General features: G+C 35.7%; 1 protein-coding gene across 1 annotated transcript in view; it reads left to right on the top strand.

Annotated features, from left to right (window-relative positions):
• The window catches only part of LOC110024794, a 24063-nt gene extending 12382 nt beyond the window's left edge, over window positions 1–11681 (top strand). Inside the window, exons 8-13 of the mRNA XM_020724952.1 lie at window positions 7–1454; window positions 1544–1713; window positions 6568–6728; window positions 9878–10038; window positions 10820–11510; window positions 11610–11681. Of these exons, the coding sequence (XP_020580611.1) occupies window positions 7–1454; window positions 1544–1713; window positions 6568–6728; window positions 9878–10038; window positions 10820–11008 (2129 nt within the window). The 3' untranslated portion in view covers window positions 11009–11510; window positions 11610–11681. The remainder of the gene's footprint in view (window positions 1–6; window positions 1455–1543; window positions 1714–6567; window positions 6729–9877; window positions 10039–10819; window positions 11511–11609) is intronic.
• The last annotated feature ends 7982 nt before the right edge of the window (window positions 11682–19663 follow it).

Below are 19663 nucleotides of genomic sequence, written 5' to 3' on the forward strand. Positions count from 1 at the left end.
GGAAAGAGTCCCGTGCAATTGTTGGGGGTGGAAATTTTGAAATGAAAGGTTGTTCAACAAGAATTGGATTATCTAGTAACAGGAAACATCCTACTGCTATAAATGTTAACGAGGGTTTGCGACCTTCGGCAGATGAGCAAATGGCACATTACAAAGAGAATGCAATGTCAGGACAGACTTTGGATTGTGTTGATAGCTTGAAGCGGGATGTGACCAATGTGAGGTTTTTAGCAGCAGCTACTTCAAGTTCTTCCAAGGTATCAGGATCCCAAAAGGGTAAAGTCAATTTACTGGAAGCAAGAGGATCACCAGTAGAGTCTGTTTCTTCATCTCCAATGAGGATTTTAAACAACGAGAATAACTTTTCCAGAAGAAACTCATCTATAAAAGATACTGTCATCTCTATGGTTTACTCCGGGACGGGCAGTCCAAAAAGATTTTCTGATGGTGAGTTGGATGGCTCTAGTGATCAATCAGGCACAAGAGCCAAGGATCAAGCTTCTAATGATTGTCTTAGATCTTCAGGAATTTACAGATCTTCGGAGTCTGGAGCTCTTGATTCTTTGAAAGGGTCTCATGATTATCAGGATATAGAAACAAATTGTTTACCTGGTGTTAAATCCATCGATGGCAAGTATTCCGAAGTTGTTAAACATGATGACATCAGTTCTACTGATCCATGTGAAGCAAAAGTTGTTTTTGTTAATGGCAATGTACCCCATCATCCTGAAAAATATCATTTAGAACAGTCAGATAATAACCATATATGTGATGAAGATCAACATTGTACATCTGGTGTTAAAAATTCTCTTAAGAATTCTTCACATATGAAAGAGAAAAGGAGAAATTTGAACAACGGCTCTGATAAGGGCAAACTTAAAGTACTTAGTTGCAGTACTGAGCAGAAGGATTTCCAGTCTGTGAGAACTTGTAACACCGGTCCTGCTGATGCTGATTTTGATCACTTGAATTCTATAAAAAATGAGAATATGGAAAACCATTCTAAGAAGCAGAAAAATCATGACTTGAGAGATGCTATTGGAGGTGTAAGCCGAACCAAACTGGCACCACAGCAAATTCTTCAGAAGTCATCTTCTCATGAGAGAGAGGCAACTGGTCAGTCGACAGTGGGTATTGGGAAAGGAATGCATTCATCTAGCACAACTAAAGATAAACTTGAAAAAAAGGTTGGGGGTCCCCCAAAAGCTCCGGATTCTGTTAAAGGGGCCAATTTAGAACAATATTCTGTCGATGCAGAAAATAATGAGATATTAAAGTCAACAAAACAATTAAAAAACAATGATGAACAGAATGGAACTCTTCCCAATCTGTTGCGGCAATCCGCAACTAGTGTGCCTGGGTCATCAAGTCCAATGAAGAAGGATGGCCATTCTAGCGTAAATGCTTTAATAAAAGAGGCTCGTGATTTAAAGCACACTGCTCATCGCTTAAAGGTCTACATTCTTCTTAACTGTTCCCCCGTTGATATTCAGAGCAAAATGTAGCTTAACTTTATCATACGAATAAATGCTTTTCCCTGCAGAGTGTAGGCTTGGAAGATGAAAGCAGTGGCATTTTTTTTGAGTCTGCCCTGAAATTTCTATTTGCCGCTTCTCTTCTGGAACCTTCTAATGCAGACAATGCCAGACAAGGGGAGCTGGTTCCATCCAATCAAATGATGATGATGTATTATGAAACTGCCAAGTTTTGCGAGTAAGTTCTATCAAATAGTGAGATTTTTTATTGTGTTAATTTTGTTGGCTACCTTAAACTGGAGTCGGGGTACAGATTTTATAAGTTTGCCTTGGTAATACGCTTCAATAAAATCCTTTAATTTTTTTAATATCTTTCTACATTGGGTGCATATGGAATATTGCAACGTCAAGGATTTACTTGCGCGGCTTAAATGTATTTTTTGGGGCTTGAGCATGCTAATGTTTGATATTTTTGCAGCTTAACCTTTATGGTTGTATCAAGTATGTAGTTTGAAATGAATGTGGATGCAGCCACCATTAGTTTTGTTGAATCTACTCTGTTCGTCCTTTTGATGAATATTGATTTTATCTGTTAGTATTGTTGCAATTATTGATTTTGCTTAACAATGGCACGCTATGTTTTTCTCTATTATTGTTTACTTCTTAAATGTTCATTGCCTGTGGTTTAATATCTTTGAGAATAGTTTCAGTTCTGCTTTAAGAAACTGATTTATTGACCACATGTACTATTTTTTTTTTAATTGTTATTCCACATCGTGTGAACTTCAACTAGAAAGTGTGATTTAATATCAAACTATTAAGTTTAGTTCTGAAATTTTTCTTAAAAATCAATTTTTAGCTATGCTTTTCAACAAGTCTACATGACTTGTTGACGACTATATGCTTTTCAAAAAGTGGGGCTGTTGGTGCTTGTGGCCATGCTTAATATATCATGTTACATTTAAATCATATTTCTTAACATTTATCATTAGGAAAATCGCTTTAATTTTATGTTGAATTGATAAAATAATAAGAAACATAGCAATCAAGCATCATAAGAAATATGATTTAAATAGATGGTTCTTCTCTGTATTAAAGTCGTGATTAAATTTTATTTTGTATTTTAAAACTTACACACACACTCATAAAATTTATACGCAATAACATATTAATTTAACTTATAAAAATATTAAATATACCTTATATGACTTTTGGCCTCTGCCTAGCTCACGCGGGAAGCTCACTCTTTAGTCTCAGCTCGATTGCGTGAGTTCTTCTTCCTTCGGTCCCGTCTCACCCCAACAGAGCACACAACGCCGACATCTCCTCCTCTTCGATCACGACCCAGTCCAGGTAACTCTTTGATGCTGTTCAACGACTTTCCTTCTCCTTCTTTTCGATTTCTCCTCCTTCTTGGCTAGGGCACGACGTTATACAGTAGCCACAACTTCTTCCTTCATTCTTCCCTCTCCTTTCTTCCTTCTCTTATGCGGATTCCTTTCCTCTTCCTCACTCGAATGTGGATTGTGACGGTTATGCTATAACTAATGGGATGTGTCGGTTTATTATTATTATTATTAGTATTATCAGTATTGTTATTAGTATTGCTATTATTTTAATTTTCTCTTATTACAATCTCCCTTTTTCATAAAAAAATTTATCATCGAAATTTGAAAATAAACATGAAAGTACATACCTCAACAGAAAAGCTAATGATATTTTCTTTCGTCTCGATGACCTTCTCCCAAGTAGCATCCTTTTTCGATTCGTGCCTCCATAAAATCTTCACAAAATGGATCTTTCCGTTCAACAGTTTCTTTACATCATAATCCTGAATCCTTTTTGGCTTCTCAATATATGTCACATCAGGCTGAATTTCAACTGAGTTTGCTATCGCCTTACTGACTTTATATGCAATCTACATGATTGATTTCATCCCTCAAATATGCGTGAATTTCATCTATAAAGACGATCACAAAAGTATCCACAAACTGCCTGAGGACTTTGTTCATTAGGTCCATGAAAACTGCTGGAGCATTTGTCAGTCCAAATGATATCACCATGAATTCATAGTGCTCATATCTGATTCTGAAAGCAGTCTTCGCTATGTCTTCTTCTCTCATCTTTTGTTGGTGATAGTCTGATCTCAAATCACTTTGAAAATACAAAGGCCCCTTCCAACTGATCAAACAAATTGTCAATTCTTGCCGGTGGATATTTATTTTTAATTGTGTGCTTATTCAGCTCCCTGTAATCAATACACATCCTGAAGCTTTCATTATTCTTCTTCATAAATAACACTGGAGCTCCCCAAGGTGATGTGCTAGGTCTGATAAACCCCTTATCTGGTAACTCCTCCAGTTGATTTTTTAGTTCCCGTAACTCTTCAACTGTCATTCTGTAAGGTGCCTTAGATACAGGCTCAGAACCTGACAAGTGCTCAATGCTGAAATTAATCTCTCGCACTGGTGGTAGCCATGGTAAATCATCCTAAAACACCTGTGGATATTCTCTTACCACTGAAATATCACCCAAAGACTTCACTTTCTTAGAAGTATCTACTACTTGAGAAAGAAAACTCTAGAATTCCATGATTCAACAATTTGCAAGCTTTCATAATCATAAATGTCAGTCCTCTGTCACCAGAAAATTTAACTTCTGCCTCCCACCAGGTACATTTATTTAGACAGTCTACTTATTGCAATCAATAGTGGCAGTTTTCAGACATTCAAACCATGCCTAAAGTCACATCAAATTTTACTAAGGGCAACACAATAAGTTGGGCATTAAATTCTTTCCACCAATCATAAGCTTCACCTCACATGATTGATCAAGTTTCAGAAAAGCGTCATTTGACATTCTAACTAATAGTATCACAAGCATCAAAATGATATTTAACCACACCACTTTAGCTAGTTCATCAGCTATAAATGAGTGTGATACTCCCCAAATCAAATAATATTTTTATTGCTCTATTCTGAATATGTATGATACCTATCATTAAAATCACCCATTAAACATTTTGAATTATCTTATTAAGATTTAAATTCTTACTTATTTTATGTATGATGTGACATAAATCCTATAATGCTAAAGTGCACAATGTTGAAAATGTTAAAAGTAAAACATACCTGTGCTGACGTCTGCAGAGTCCTTAGCTTCTTGCCGTGAAAGAGCTGAACATTCTGCTGAGCCTGACCTGCATTTGGTATTGACCTTGAAGATTCAGCCGCCCTCGGTCTCCCATAGCTCCTCTGAGGTGTTGTAGCACCGCCTCTGGAATCTGCTGAAGCTCTTTGACCCAACTTAAGACAATTCTTCGCCATATGTCCTTGTTGTTGGCACCAAAAGCAAGTGTTGCATCCAGATAGACACTCACTCTAGTGAGATCTTCCACACTTGCCACATTTCTTCGCTTTAAACTGAGTGTGAACGTTGCTATATCTAGCCTTCTTAGCACTTGTACCAACTAACTGAAAGGACTGCCTTTGAGAGCTTCGAGAAAACTTGGATCCCTCTGAATTTCTTCTTTTTTGAATATCCTTCCTCTGAGTAGCCTCCAGATACAGCTTAATCCTCCTAGCTTTCTATACTAGAACAGAATAATCATCGATTCAAAGAGGAATCAATGGTTGTCTAATCGCATCTCTAAGCCTAGTTAAAAATGTGGCACTTCTCCTCTGCATTAAGAACCAACTGAAGTTCATACCTAGAGAGCACGAAGACTTAATCTTCATACTGCATAATGGATAGATCACCCTATACCAACCGGATAAACTTGTCCTGCATTTGCCTTGTGGCCGACGGTGGTGCAAACTAGTCTTTAAAGGTACTCACGAACTCACCCCACCGAACATGTGACTAGTTCTACCCCCAATTTTCTCTTGCAGCTGTCCAAGCCACCACCTCTCTGCTTTTCTCTCATATATGCAATTGTAGCCAGTGTAATCATTCTCTCCGGAGGACAAGACAATCCATCTAGGATCTTCTCTTTTCTCAATAGCCAATTTGCAGCATTTACCAGATCTTCTCCCCAGAAAAGAGAGGTGGTATTATATCCTGAAATAATTTCATGTACTTATTCATCTCCACTAGTATTGGACTGAGTCTGAGAGTTCTTAATCAACTGTGTTTCTGGAGTGATCATCTCGTTAAATGCATCAGTATTCACAGTAATCTGCGGGGGTGCATCAACTTCTACAATATCAATCATCTCCAGCATCGCCCCCCATGATTTTCCATATTTTTGAATTAACATAAGAAAATTATAATTAGACAAAATTTAATATTTCATTAATATCATTTATAAATTAATTTAGTCATCATGATTGCTCTTTTAGGTCATGATCAAACCTAATTTTTTTTATACCACTTTTGTTACGGCCCGGTCTGGTGCTTAGAATTAACTAAGGCGGAAATAATGATCAAATAGTATTAACATCTAACTATTCACATTATTAATACAAGAAAGATTGTGTAATAAAAAATAAAAAAGAATTAGATCATCTTATTTGGGAATGATGTATCTTATGCGTATGGGAACTATCTTTTGAAGAATTTGTTCAATTAGCTTGAGCAAAATTTTACCAAATTTATGAGTGCTTTCAACTTTTTGCTAAATTTTTATTGTTTTGATGTGATTAAGGTTTTCCAAAATTGGAAGGTATGCTGCAATCGACTGAATCATAGAAAAAAGCTTGTTTGCCATACTCTTTAGCTAATATTCTGTTGTGATTCTAGCAATCGACTGAATCATAGAAAAAAGCTTGTTTACCATACTCTTTAGCTAATATTCTGTTGTGATTCTAGAAAATTATTTAGCTTAGATCTTGCCGTGCAGAATTTGCATGTGCTAATATATTAACAGTTAAGCAATAGTTTTGCAGATTAATACTAATGTAGTTGGTAGCAGTCAAACATGAAAATGTAATTACTTTTTTGTTTGGGATCTGCTGCTTGTCCCAATATAATAAGAGGTGATAGGCTGATAATATAATTTTCAACCTGTAGATATTTTTTTTTTTAGAAGCTCCTACAAAAAATTAAAATGTGATATAATCTATTGTGGGCTTATGTTGCTTTATTCTAACAGATTTTGTGCATATGAGTTTGAAAGATTGAAACAAATGGTTGCTTCTGCTTTAGCATACAAGTGTGCGGAAGTGGCTTATTTGAAGGTTGCATATTACAAACATCCCAGTGCCAGTAAAGATCGGCTTGAGCTGCAAGTTGCTCTGGATGCACCGCTAATTGGTAATGAAAACATCGCTACTCAAAATGTTGTTATTTGAACTGGTAATTACTGAATCGTCAACCTTGTTTGGCTGGAGGGTTTAATCCTGCATCATCTTATCAGTGAATTTGCTTGCACTTTCTGCTAGATATTACTATATGAGCTATATGGAAATTGGGCATGCATTTACATTATTATTTTTAATTATCTTAAACAAATGGAAAGGCATTGAAATTTTTCAGAAAGCATTCCCTTAGGTGTATTAATTACCACTTGGAGCACCCATGAACTTTTTAAAATATACAATAGGCTGACTTGAGTACCTTGATCATCGTTGTTATTGTCATTTTCACTATCATAATCATCATCTTCAGAAGCTTATTCCTATTAATAGGCTTTAGTTTATGGTACTTCTCTACTCCTACCATCAAGAGCTACATTTATTACTTGTAGCAGGTAGGGAAGGTGCCTTCAACTGCCTTGTGCGTTTGCTAGGCAACGAATGTTGAAATTCTTGTGATTTGGGAGTGCTTTGTCATCCTCTTTTTGGGTGTCTCAAGCATTTGTTCTTTTGAGTTTGAAGACTTGGATTACTTCATATTTGTTTATTTATTTTACCCATGAATTTTTTAAAGTTCTATTTATGGAAGAATGTAGATATACATTACACTACAACCTCTAGATTAAGAATTTGGAGAATCACCCAAGGATCATTATGTGACAAGTGAATATCATGAACTTAAAGGTACACCTCAATTAATTACAATTAGGCTAGCTATTTTTTATGTGAATCCGAGTTTTGGTAGTAAAAAAGTGTTTGATTGAGTTGAGCTATGAGAATGAATAGATGTATGGAAAAATTAAGAAAGTTAAACTAATGAATGATTTTATTGGAGTAGTTAATATTAGCATCCATTGAAGATAAAATTGTGCAAAACAAACTTAGTTGGTGTGAGTTCGCAATTGTGCTGTGTTCGGCGAATGTGCTCAGAACAAGGGTAAATATAAATATTGTCCAGGATTGGAAAGTAAAAGATTTAGATTTTAATCAACATAAATATAACTTATGCAAAGATATTTGCATAGAATAGCATAACTAGGGATATAAGGGAATTGAGTTGACCCAGATGCTATATTATTTAAGTTCATAATTTACTAGCTTAAGCCAAACTTGAATATTATCTTATTTTAAAATTTTCTTCTCATTATTCTTTTATTGAGTTTGAGTTGTTATCGAGCCTAATTAATTATATGCATAATCATAATAATTTAAACGCAAACTTTGTCTTGAAAATGTTTCATATTTTTTCATAAATAAATGACACGAAGTTACTAAATATTATTTCTAGTATTCCAAAAACTCAATTGCTGATAAATCAGGCAATTAGAATTTAATCAAACCATTCAGCTATTTTCTCAGTATCAATTGTAATCAAATTAATGCCGTGCAAAGTTAATAAATTAGAAAACAAGAAGTCATTAATTAACTGACTAAACCTATAAATGAAAGAAAGACCAGTTTTATGAATGAATATCGAGTTGCCCATTGAGTATAGGAAAGGATGTCCTCATTTCAGGCGCTTCAAGCCTATGTCTTTTTTTTTTAATCACTTTTTCATTATTCATTTTCAAATTAGATATATCTATGTAAGAATGAAACATATGTTAGGGTATAACATCTCGGGTTATGATTGTGTTTTTTAAATGGAAAAGTAGGTAGTATTGTGCAGCAATTGAATATAATGGAGATTTTGAATGGTAATTGATAGTTTGTATTAAATAATCCGGTTGGCTATGTTATGTCAATCTAATTGTTGGAAGTAACAAAATGATTCTGAACCAAGTCGATTGTTGCAAATATGATAATGTATGATGAATATTTGAAAAAACCATCAAGTTTCAATTGGGAATGATTATGTTAAACTAACGATGAAATAACATCGATTAAAGATATGATAGTGGAGTATAATCTAAGTTAATGGTAACATATACATACATACGTACATACATACATATATACATATGTATATGTGTGTGTGTATGTATATATGCGTGTATATATATATGTGTGTGTATATGTGTGTGTGTATGTGTGTATATGTATGTGTGTATGTATGTACGTTTGTATGTATAAGAGGGTTAGATAAAATTAGTGCCTAAGGATAAGGGTATGAAGGAAAATGATTAGGTCAAAGTAGCATGGATATAATTCTTGCAGAAAAGCTTTAATAGGGTTATTAACATTTTTATGCAACACCCAACAAGAACTAATGGACAATTATGATTTATAAAGCCCACCCCAACTAGTTTTGATAAGGCTAATGATGACCTTAAAAGTGCAAATACACAATGCATTATAAGGATGTCGCCATGTTAATGTCTTTAAGTTTATATTTTATCTTCTTTTTTTTTTTCGCTATAGCCATATACAAACCAATCTTTTTTGCTTTCTGAAGTTTTTTTTAATTGAAGTTGTCATCCAATTTATACGGCCGCTTTTTTTCTTGCTTTGGCTTCTACTGCGAAGGGTAGCTGACCTTTCTTTTCATTGTTCTTAATTTTCAATTACAAATTGAGTGTTTTATAATTATATGCTTCAAGTTTATATTTTTATTTTGATTTTTTTAACATTTTAGAAAAGTATGAAAAATATTACTAAATACTAGGAAGTTTTTGAAATATTGTCGTTTGAATGCTAATGTTATGAAACATGGATGATTCTTTTCTATGATTGTCACATAATTACAGTGTTTTGTCTTGTATCTGTTGAAAATATCAATTTTTATAGCTATGTAATAAATTTGTAAGCATGAATTCCAGAACATTTAGTTTCATGAATGCTACTCGTTCTTTCAAAGCACATGTTTGACTAATTAATGCTCTGGAGATTTGTCCACCATCTTAAATGAAGGACATATCTTTTGATTTGTCGTTATTAAGAGAGAACATGTTTGGAATAATTTTGCTACCCTTGTAGGTTTTACATGTAGCAAATAAATATAGAATTTTTTAATATAGACAGCTGTCCTCTGCTACTTCTATAACGAGCTATCAAATATGCTTGATTTTTTTCTAAGCTTTGCCACATTCTCTCTTTTGTGTTCAAACTTTTTGTTAATTTTGTTTCATTAATTTTAACATATTTCTACCTTGCTAATGATGTTTATAGGTGAGTCACCATCGTCCTCTGCTTCTGATATTGATAACTTAAATAATCATGGTGGGCTTGATAAGGTTGTTTCAGTGAGGCCAATCAGTTCCCCTCAAATTCCTAGCAATCATGCTATAGCTTCCCGGAATCGTCCCCATGTTATGCGACTGCTCACCTATGTAAGTTGCATGCTTTGATTCTCATGTTAATGCATGATCACACTCATTTCTATGGCATTCTTTTCCTACTATGTGATCATACAATTGTTTTCTCCCTATGATATCCATTTTACTTTGGAGTATTAATCTTTGGAGAGCACTATTTTTGGGCGGAGGTTTGGGATGGGGGTGTGCTTGTGGTGTGCGTTGTTTGAGTTCATCATCTATGTTTAATGTTATTTAATTGGTTTTTAGTTTTTAGCTTGTTCTGTTGATTTTCTTGATCAAATTTTACTTTGTATTAGATTAGCACTTTTATTAAGATATTTCTTGTATTATGAGAGGAAATGGGATGTATTTTATTGTAGCCATCTTACTGCAAAAAAATGGATTTGAAGTTGTTGCTTTTTCACCCCTTTTGCATCAAGAAGATTCAAACAAGGCATATCACTTACTGAAAATATAACTCAAATAGGACAACAATGTTGATGTTTTTTTTTTAAATGGTATCAGCAAGAAGAAGCATTCCTGAACATGCAGCTCTAGTTTTCTAATGCATTTTTTCTGTCATTTCTTGTGTGAAAGTAATCGTGGACTTGATCAGGGTTTGCATGATTTTCTGAATTTTTAACTAGAGCTGTTTAGGTTTTGTTATTAGTGTTTTTTGTAATTTGGGGATTGCAAATAGTTTTGCTATTCATTGTCGGTAGATAGCAGATAAATTGTTGAATGAGCTTGCATTTGGTTATTCTTGACACAGGAGTAATTAAGCTTAACTTGTTTAATGTGCTATTTTTTCCAGACAAATTATTTAAATTGTGCTTTTGAAGCCACCAAAAAATCACAGAATGCAATTGCAGCTGCTAGTACTGACCTGGGAAAGAATGGTATTGAAGCGTGCTCTGCCAGTAGAGTCCTTGATTTTAACTTCCACAATGTTGAAGGACTATTGCGGCTTGTGCGATTATCAATGAATTCCATTGGCCATTGACTGAATAGGTGCATGGCACGTCACTAGACAATATTGTTTGGTGTTCTCTGTTTTTCAGCACAAATTTCTTTTGGTGAATGTGAACATTTGGTTGGTGGCTCACCAACTGGTAGCAAGCTCCTTGCACATAAAATGGATTTGAGGGAAAACTTGTATGTGCTGCTGAATTGTTTGACAACTTTGTAAAGTGTGTTTTTGCGTCCTAAGATATTTCAATTGGACTGATCCATCTGCAGTAAAATTGATGTATTCATCAGGAGTTTGGATTTTATTGAGCTTTGCGTTGAAGGATGGCTAAAATGTCTGCTAACTTGGCTTGTTCAGTATTTGGGCTTTTGAGAAATTTTTTTATTACCCAGCATTCAAGAAGAAGAGGTGCAAAATGTCTTTTGCATTTATTGCAATTTATTTTGCCATTGCCTTACTTGATCAAAGAGGACCTGTTACATCACAACTGTAGATACAAATATATATTCATTGACTCAATTTGTGACTGCACATGGTAAGTACCATTTTCATTTTTTTCCTGTTCTATTACCATTGCTATAATTTTAGTACAATTTATGATAATTTTGGTTTTTGTGATTTGTGCTCTGTACAGATCGATCTATTGGCTCCTTCCTAATAAGGATCATGATGACCATTTTGTGATGTTTCGATTGGAATAATGGTTGCTTTAACGTCTATAGCGGGCAAATTTTATCTATCAAGATGCCTAGGATTTACTCAGGTGAGGTTAGCTAATCTTTCAAATTAATTTCAGATTATATCTTTATGCTTAAACTTTCTAGTTGGACTAATTTTGTATTTGATTTTCAACTACTGTTGTTTTTCATTGCAGGGTTATTTTGATTGTTTCTCACTTTTTTTTTTTTTAATATGAACTGGAAGTAGTTTGTTGCTAAGCAGCAGCCCCGCTTTCTAACTCTCGAGATTGGCTTTATGAATAATATTTTTTAGTTCAATCTTACTTCGTTGTTTGTGGTGCTAACTGCAGCTTAAACAAAATAATTTGTGCAAATTATCATGTTTCAGTCAATACACCCCATTTCCTGCTTATTTCGTTAGCATTAATTCTATTTCACCTCATTATTACTCAAATGCTTTCTCTCCTTCCTACATACGCAAGCCTTCTAAGTTCTTTTTACCTCCAACCATATGCTCAAAAAAGGTCTTACTCGCACAATTTATATAATATAATGAACTTTTCTTATTCTGTATTTCCTAGTTATGACACAGCTATATGTTTTCCTGTACAGAAAATTCAAGTTACATAAACCTATTTTAAGCATATCACCGGGTTCTCAGATATTTTTAACTATCAATTTACATCAACTAAAATAACTAGTCCTGTTCTTGATCATTCCTTCATTTATTTTATGCCCCTCTTTTTTGAAATAAATTTTTCCTTCTTTTTTTAACTTTTCACTTCGTAGGCAATGTCTCCTTTTGAGGATCATTTGCCTTAGTGTGCACCAAGTTACCTTATCGTAGTTATCCTGGTGCATAAATAAACTCTAGGGTCTATTGGTTAAGTTAATTGAAGGCTCTTAGTCTACTTAGATTCATGTGATATTAAATGGGCTAATTTTAGTCTTTCATAGTCAAAGTGTTTAACCACAGTTTAGGGAAAAGGATCCTAAGGGTTCACTTGTATATGGATCACTTAGAGACATCCCAATGAATGAACCATTGAAGCTAATTTAATTGAATTTGCTCAATAAGATTTGAATGGGTGAAACTTCTAAGTTGGGTCTCTTTTGGAAGGTTTAATCCCATTTGATTGAGTGGAACAAATAGTCAATAGGACTTTTCTTAAGTTTGATTTAAATCTTTGAAAGTGATTGGCTCCATCAATTTGATCTGTTAATTGCCCCAAATTTGTTAAACGGGTCCCATGAGGTTAATTTAATTGATTGAAACACGTTCTCGTTAAAACTTGCTATAGGTCAATCTTTTTATCTTGGATTATATACATTCTCCTGAAACCTACCAGGAGAAACTCTTCCAAAACTCGGGCTATTGACCTAATAGGGGGCCTCATATGGCAATGCTATGGTTTAGAAGTGGCTCAACCTATTCTAATGGCTAACCATGATCAAGAAATTCATAGATTGGGTGACTTGAAACTTATAAAAATGGTTTGGATATATCATATTATCATTTGGTTGAAAATCACCAAATACTTTTATGATTCATAAAGTTTGTTAGGGTATTTATTATTTATTTGATCACAGGTCAATTCAATATACACTAACTTTTAGGAAGTCTCATAATCAACTACATCACACTAACAAGCAATAATACAGATGAGAAGAGGATTGGATGCTACTTTAGCTTGTACCCATTGGAATTAATTGTGGTTAAGCATAGATGAATGTCACTTTAGAATGAACTAACAGTTTTAATGCAAGTAGTCTTGTGCCTGCTTCATCTTTGAACATCGAGTTTTAAAGCCTACTGAACACTTTCAATGCCTTTCAAGTAATTTTCCCTAGATTGTAACTGATTTTAATAGATCACCATCTCATGCTATAAACTTTGTATTGATATGGGAATTTGAAACCACTACTATGAAATTGTGAGCATAGAATCAAAGATAACATTATATAATTCATTGGTGTACTAACTACAATTATGTTCATCATAGCAGTGTATTGGCATTATTTTTCTCCCGATATAATCAAGATCATAATGTTTCTTCAGTTTTAATACTATCACTAGAAAAATTGAAATGTGGGGCCCAACAATTTGCCGTCAATTGAAAAAAAAAAGACCATTCATTTTCACAAAGATAATATTTGAAAATGATGTTAAAAAAACTTGGTGACAATGACATCATGTTATGAATTTCCATACATTTACGTGTTAGCATTGATGAAGGTTATTTAAGGCTAACTGAAGGCTTTTGCGCCTGGTTACCCTGCCATGATTGGAGTACTCTAGTGTTATGAATTGTTTGTATGAGAGTAGGCTCTTTTTGCTACTCTTTCATTGTTATTTTGTTGGATCTTGCTAAATACCATATTTATTTAGTTTCCCAGCCTTGAGAAATTCTTCGTTTATATTTTTTTAGGTGTTGGCAGTCCTAAAAAAAGGCGCTAGAATTAGATACCTCATGCCGTAATCGTCGTTAAAAAAAAACCAATTTCTATGGATATAACTTGGATCATCAACCCTCATTGGCATTGGATGCCAAATCGTCATCACGAATGGTTTATATTATTATAGCCATTAAAATTTTCATAGGACTCAATATTGAGTATGAAGAAGCTTATTGCGACCCTCCAATTTTTTGTTAGATTTTTTTTAATAATCTAATTATACATTTCAAGGCAATAATCACGATGTTGAAGTCACTGGCTCTAAAGTCGACAATGTTGATATCTATGAAATAGTTTCAAGTTCCCTGCTAATTGAAAGTCATCAGCCCGTTGTACTCGGCATATTGATATGACTATTAGAAAGTTCACACAACTCGACAATGAAAAAAAAAAATCAATGTTGACTTGTACAGGCCGTGTTTGTATTTAAATGATCCTCATAGGCATCAAGTAAACACTAGTTGTGCTATAGCTGGCTCTAAAATATTTACTTATAACATTTTTTCAGAAATCTAATGATGAAATTCTTGAGGATTTGCTTTTCTTTGGCCTCATTTTCAACATTACTTGAGAATTCTTGAAGGGTTTTTAGACGCTCATATTAAGTAACAAAATGTCCTTTTGAATTCAACAAATGATGTCATACTTTCATGAGGGCATAGGGAGAGCAAATTCAGTGGTGAATTTCTGAATGTGTTAAAAAAGTTGACATTTTAAATCATATTTAATATTCAAAGGTGACATCAGACACAAGTTACTTGGTTATTCAAATTCATTTTCCATTACACTAGTTAAAGTAAAGAATTGTAATCTTTTTGGGTAGCTACGTGCCTTGGTAAATTTTATAAAAATTCATTTGATAGTTTTTGTTAAATTTTCTCAAATTGTTGAGATTAGAGAGTCGTAATATTGTTTGTTGAAATGTAAGTTTCATCAATTATTGAAGCCTAAGTTATTGCCCTAAAACTTGTTGGATGTGTACATGTAATAGAATATTAAGAAATTATTCAGGAATTTTTACACGTGGAATGATTTTTAGAACATACCCCAGGAATTTATGTTTCATCTTTGTTAATATTTCTTTCATTTGATTTAGTTTTCTAGTGATAATAAAATCTCAAGTCTTTGTAAGGATTGATCTCTTTTTCATCTTTTTATTCTGTTACTTGGCTTCTGGTTCTTAGCATCAATCCTTATACCTTAGAGCATTTAGGATCCTAATTTTTGCCATAGGAAACAACATACATTTATAAAGATGGATGAAAATTCAGAAAGAAAATAGGAGAGAAAATGTATACATAGAAAAGCTTTATGGTTTCATTAGATTACCGAAAAGTATAAAGTTGATGCAATAATTTCAGACCCCCTCTTTGACTTATTTATCATATGTTTATGTATCATGCATAATGCTATAGGAAATGTTACAATTAGATAATTAAAGCAAAATTACTTAATAAGGATTAGCAAATACTTCTTTGTGAAATGAGTAAATTTGACTAGCTTGTAACTATCAAAATACCTAGAGAATCTGACGCGGGAGCTTACCGGGATGCGATACTGTAGTTGATATAGTACCACGGTCCCTTTTTTTCTATTTGACCCCTTATTTTTTTCTATTCCCTTCCTATTCTAATTCCTTCCTATTTTATCTATTAACTATTATATATGTGTGGTTTTACTTTCTTAGGGTTAGTTTTGATGAATTTCATATTTCTTCTATCAGGACAGCCGTTGGCCCGCTGACATCCGTTTTTCTCTTTCGAGGGCTATATCCGATAGATTGGGTGGTGCTCTCTCTCTCATAAGGTGGTGATTGCTTTTCTCCTACTCCCTTCTGCATCCTCTCACATCGCTATCTGTATCTCTCTTATAAGGTGGTGATTGCCTTTCTCCTACTCCCTTCTGCATCCTCTCACATCGCTCCCTACCACCATACTTCGCTACAGCCGCCCGCAACAACACTTGGTTTGTTGTTTTGCGCAGTCCTCGACCTATTAGCCACCTTCCCCTCCCTTCAAGCATTGTTGTCGCCCAAACAACACCTTCCCATTGTCCCAACCCTCCCGCCATGTCGCCGCCGCTCAGGACAGTCAAGGAACACCCCCTTTTTGCTATCTCGTTGCTATCCACCCCAACTGAGGCTGCCTCAATATTTGTTATCCCAACATTTCTGCACCTCCCCCTTGTCACCACTAGCACTCGCTTGTTGTCGCCACCCCCGCCAGCCATCCCGATCCACCTAGCCGACCTCCACCACCTTTGACATACACTTTAATGTTGTTTGTTTGTGTCATGTTATTGTATTTTCTCTTTCAAGTGTGATGTTTGCAACTGTTTATTTGCTTCAAATAATAATATATTTATTTCTATAGTGGTTTGGGTTAACTCCAAAATTATTTGGTATCAGAGCTAGCCTAGCTCTTGTCCTATTCTAGGGTTTTCTAGCATTTGCCGCTACCTAAGAGATCTCCACCAAAAATTTGACCTTACCCAGGCGACCTCCATCAAAAAAAATTCTCTCCTACCAACCACCAAATCATAGCCAAATTTGACCTTACCCAGGCGACCTCCACCAAAAAAAATTCTCTCCTACCAACCACCAAGCCATAGCCAAATTTGACCTAACTCACCCTAAATTTCTTATTTTGAAAATCAACACCCCAAATTAAATTTTCTACACCCTCAATTAGTATCATACACCCTCTTTCATCTCTCACTTTGAACCCTAGTCATGCCACCAAAGTGATGCATGCTCGAGCCTACCCGAAAAGAGATATAACTGGAGATTCATCGACTTCAATGGCGGCTTGTGGATATTGAGGTTGAAACCCAAGTGGAGATTACTCTCGACCGGGATCAGGAGATTTGAAGGGGAGCAAGAAATGAGGATCGAATCCCTTCAACGGGGAGGACTTTAGTGATGCAGAAAATTAGCCACGACGCTTTGGAATCAAATTTCAAAGGAGGCCGAGAGAGAAGCTAACATATTGGGAACAAGAGAATCTGAATATGAAACGAGAGATCCAACGTCAATTCCTACCAACTTACTATAGAGAGAAGGTTCGAACTCTAGCTTCAGAAGTGGAGAGACCATATCATCGAGCGACCTTAACATCTTATAAGCAACACTCAACTTCAAGGTCTTACAATCAGATTACACGTGGGAGAACATCCAAGATGACTCAGTCAAAGGTAAGCTTAGTCAGAGGGGAGAACATTGTTAAGCTCGTATCACAACCAGTCCAGGAGGGACCGATCGAAAACCTCCCAATTGGCTTGTCCCTCCATTGACGGGCCGATCCTCTTCGCAGGAAACAACCGAGCAACCCCATGCAGCAACAGAGGAAGGAAAGGAGCAGGTGGTGCCCGCTAGGGCCATAATCATGTACTCAAGGAGGAGAAATTGAGGGGAGTTTGGAGGGAAGTTTAGAAGGAAAGTGTTCAAATGATGTATGAGGATTCTCTTAAGTGGGAACCTAGGGTTTGTTTTTATTTATGCATGTTTTTGTTGGTTGCGGTTGTTTTCCTTCCTGTGGTGTTCCTAACAATGTCTAGGGTGTGGGAGACGATCTATCTCTCGCAAAGTAGATCAACTTTGTTTCTTGTTTGTTTTCCTCTGATCTTCGTAAGAGTAGCCCTTGGTTTTTTCCACCTATCTATTCTCGTTTCGTCGTGGTTTGTTTGCTGATTTTGATTTCGAGGCATATCAGAGCATTGATCTTGATGGGATGACAACAAAGAAAGTTGATGTGCTAGAAGGAGAGGCAGAGCAAATCCAATTCGGAATGGAAGAAAGGTTCGCTACAATGGAGGACAGATTTTCTTCTATTGAAAGTCGAATAAATTATGGATTTGAAGGCAAGGAGAAATGTTGGAGATGATGAAAGAGTTCATGGAGATGCAATCTAAAGTCGTGCCAACCGCTTCAATTGCAAACCCTAACCATGGGTTGATCAGAGAATTTTTGGCCAGGTCAAAAGGGAAGGAGATCGAGCGAAAAAACAACGAAGAAGACATCATCTACCTACAAGAGCGCCCCCTAGGACTCCAAGAGGAGGGGGAGTGAAGACTTCTGATGGAGAGAGATGTGCCGCAAATTGGAAAAGGGATGATAGGAGGGGCACAAAAGAGTAGGACGGAGGACTAGGAGGTGATTCTGGAGCCGCTAGAGGTCGATGGAGTGCACCGAGGAATAAGGGCAGCAAACGAGGTTTTGGTTAAGGGGAGAGGATTGTCGGATTACGAAGCAACATGGGTGCCTTAAGAGGTGATGCACAAGTAGTTTCCATTCTTCTATCTTGAGGTCAAGGTACTTCTTTGGGAGAGGAGTATTGTTACACCTGTATCACGAACAATCCAAGAGGGATCAATCGAAAACCTCCCAATTGTTCTGGACCGGTCAAAAGCCTCCCAATCAGCTTATCCTCTCCACAGATAGGCCAATTCTCTTAGCAGGAAATAGCTGAGTGGTCCCCCGTGCAACAATAGAGGAAGGAAAGGAGCAGGTGGCTCGCTAGGGCCATAATCATATACTCAAGGAGGAGAAATTGAGGTGAGTTTGGAGGAAAGTTTAGAAAGAAAGTTTTCAAATGTTGTATGAGGATCCTCTTAAAGGAAAAGCCTAGGGGTTGTTTTTATTTATGTTTTTTTTTTGGCTACGATTTTCTTTTTTCATATGGTGTTCCTAGCAACGTCTAGTGTATGGGAGAAATCTACCTCTCAAAAAGTAGATCAACCTTGTATCTTGCTTGTTTTCTTCTAATTTTTGTAAGAGCAATCTTTACTTGTGTTTTCCACCTATTTATTGTCGTTTTATCGTGGTTTGTTTGTTGATTTTGGTTCTGAAGCGTATCAAACATGTGGAACTAATCTGCATCCCTAAATCTATCTTAGTCAAGAAGTTTTGCCAGTGCCACGGATTTGGGTACGTTGAATCAAACTGCACAACTAGGGGGTGATCCGTTTCACTGGGTAGGGTGTTTTTGAAAAATTGGATAATGACACATTAGACACTTAAGATAATGAGGACACAAAGGAGGAGGGCCAATTTCCAGTTGAGGATACTTCCAGTTGCACCCATGGGAGAAACTCCAACCGACTTCACGGTGAGTGTCCCAGGCAATCTTGAGTTGGAGGAATTGACACCAGAGGCGTGACAACCCCATATAAGAGAAATTCAGATCATTCAAATCTATAGACTCATTTTTGAGTTGCCTCTACCGAGAGAGGTCCAACACGTCGGAAATGAGACCCCTTTTTGTGTCATGTCTTAAAGATTACATGGAGTTATTCAGATGTTAGATTCCGTTCTGCATGATACTCATCTTCAGATGTTCAGACAGGAGGGATGAAACCCAACATTGAAATTTGTCTTGCGAGTTTGATGGGGAAATAAGTTCTTCAATGGGTTCCAGATCCTATTAGTGGATAAGAGTTCTCTCTTGAGTTTTGCTAGTGAGAGTGGTGCAGTCTGTCACAGATTTTACCTTAGACTTGATTTTTCTTCACATATTGATTTATCAGTTATATTCTACTGAGTACGAGAAGCGAA

This window comes from Phalaenopsis equestris, unplaced genomic scaffold (genome assembly GCF_001263595.1).
Source record: "Phalaenopsis equestris unplaced genomic scaffold, ASM126359v1 Scaffold000276, whole genome shotgun sequence".
In the NCBI taxonomy this organism is placed as follows: Eukaryota; Viridiplantae; Streptophyta; class Magnoliopsida; order Asparagales; family Orchidaceae; genus Phalaenopsis; species Phalaenopsis equestris.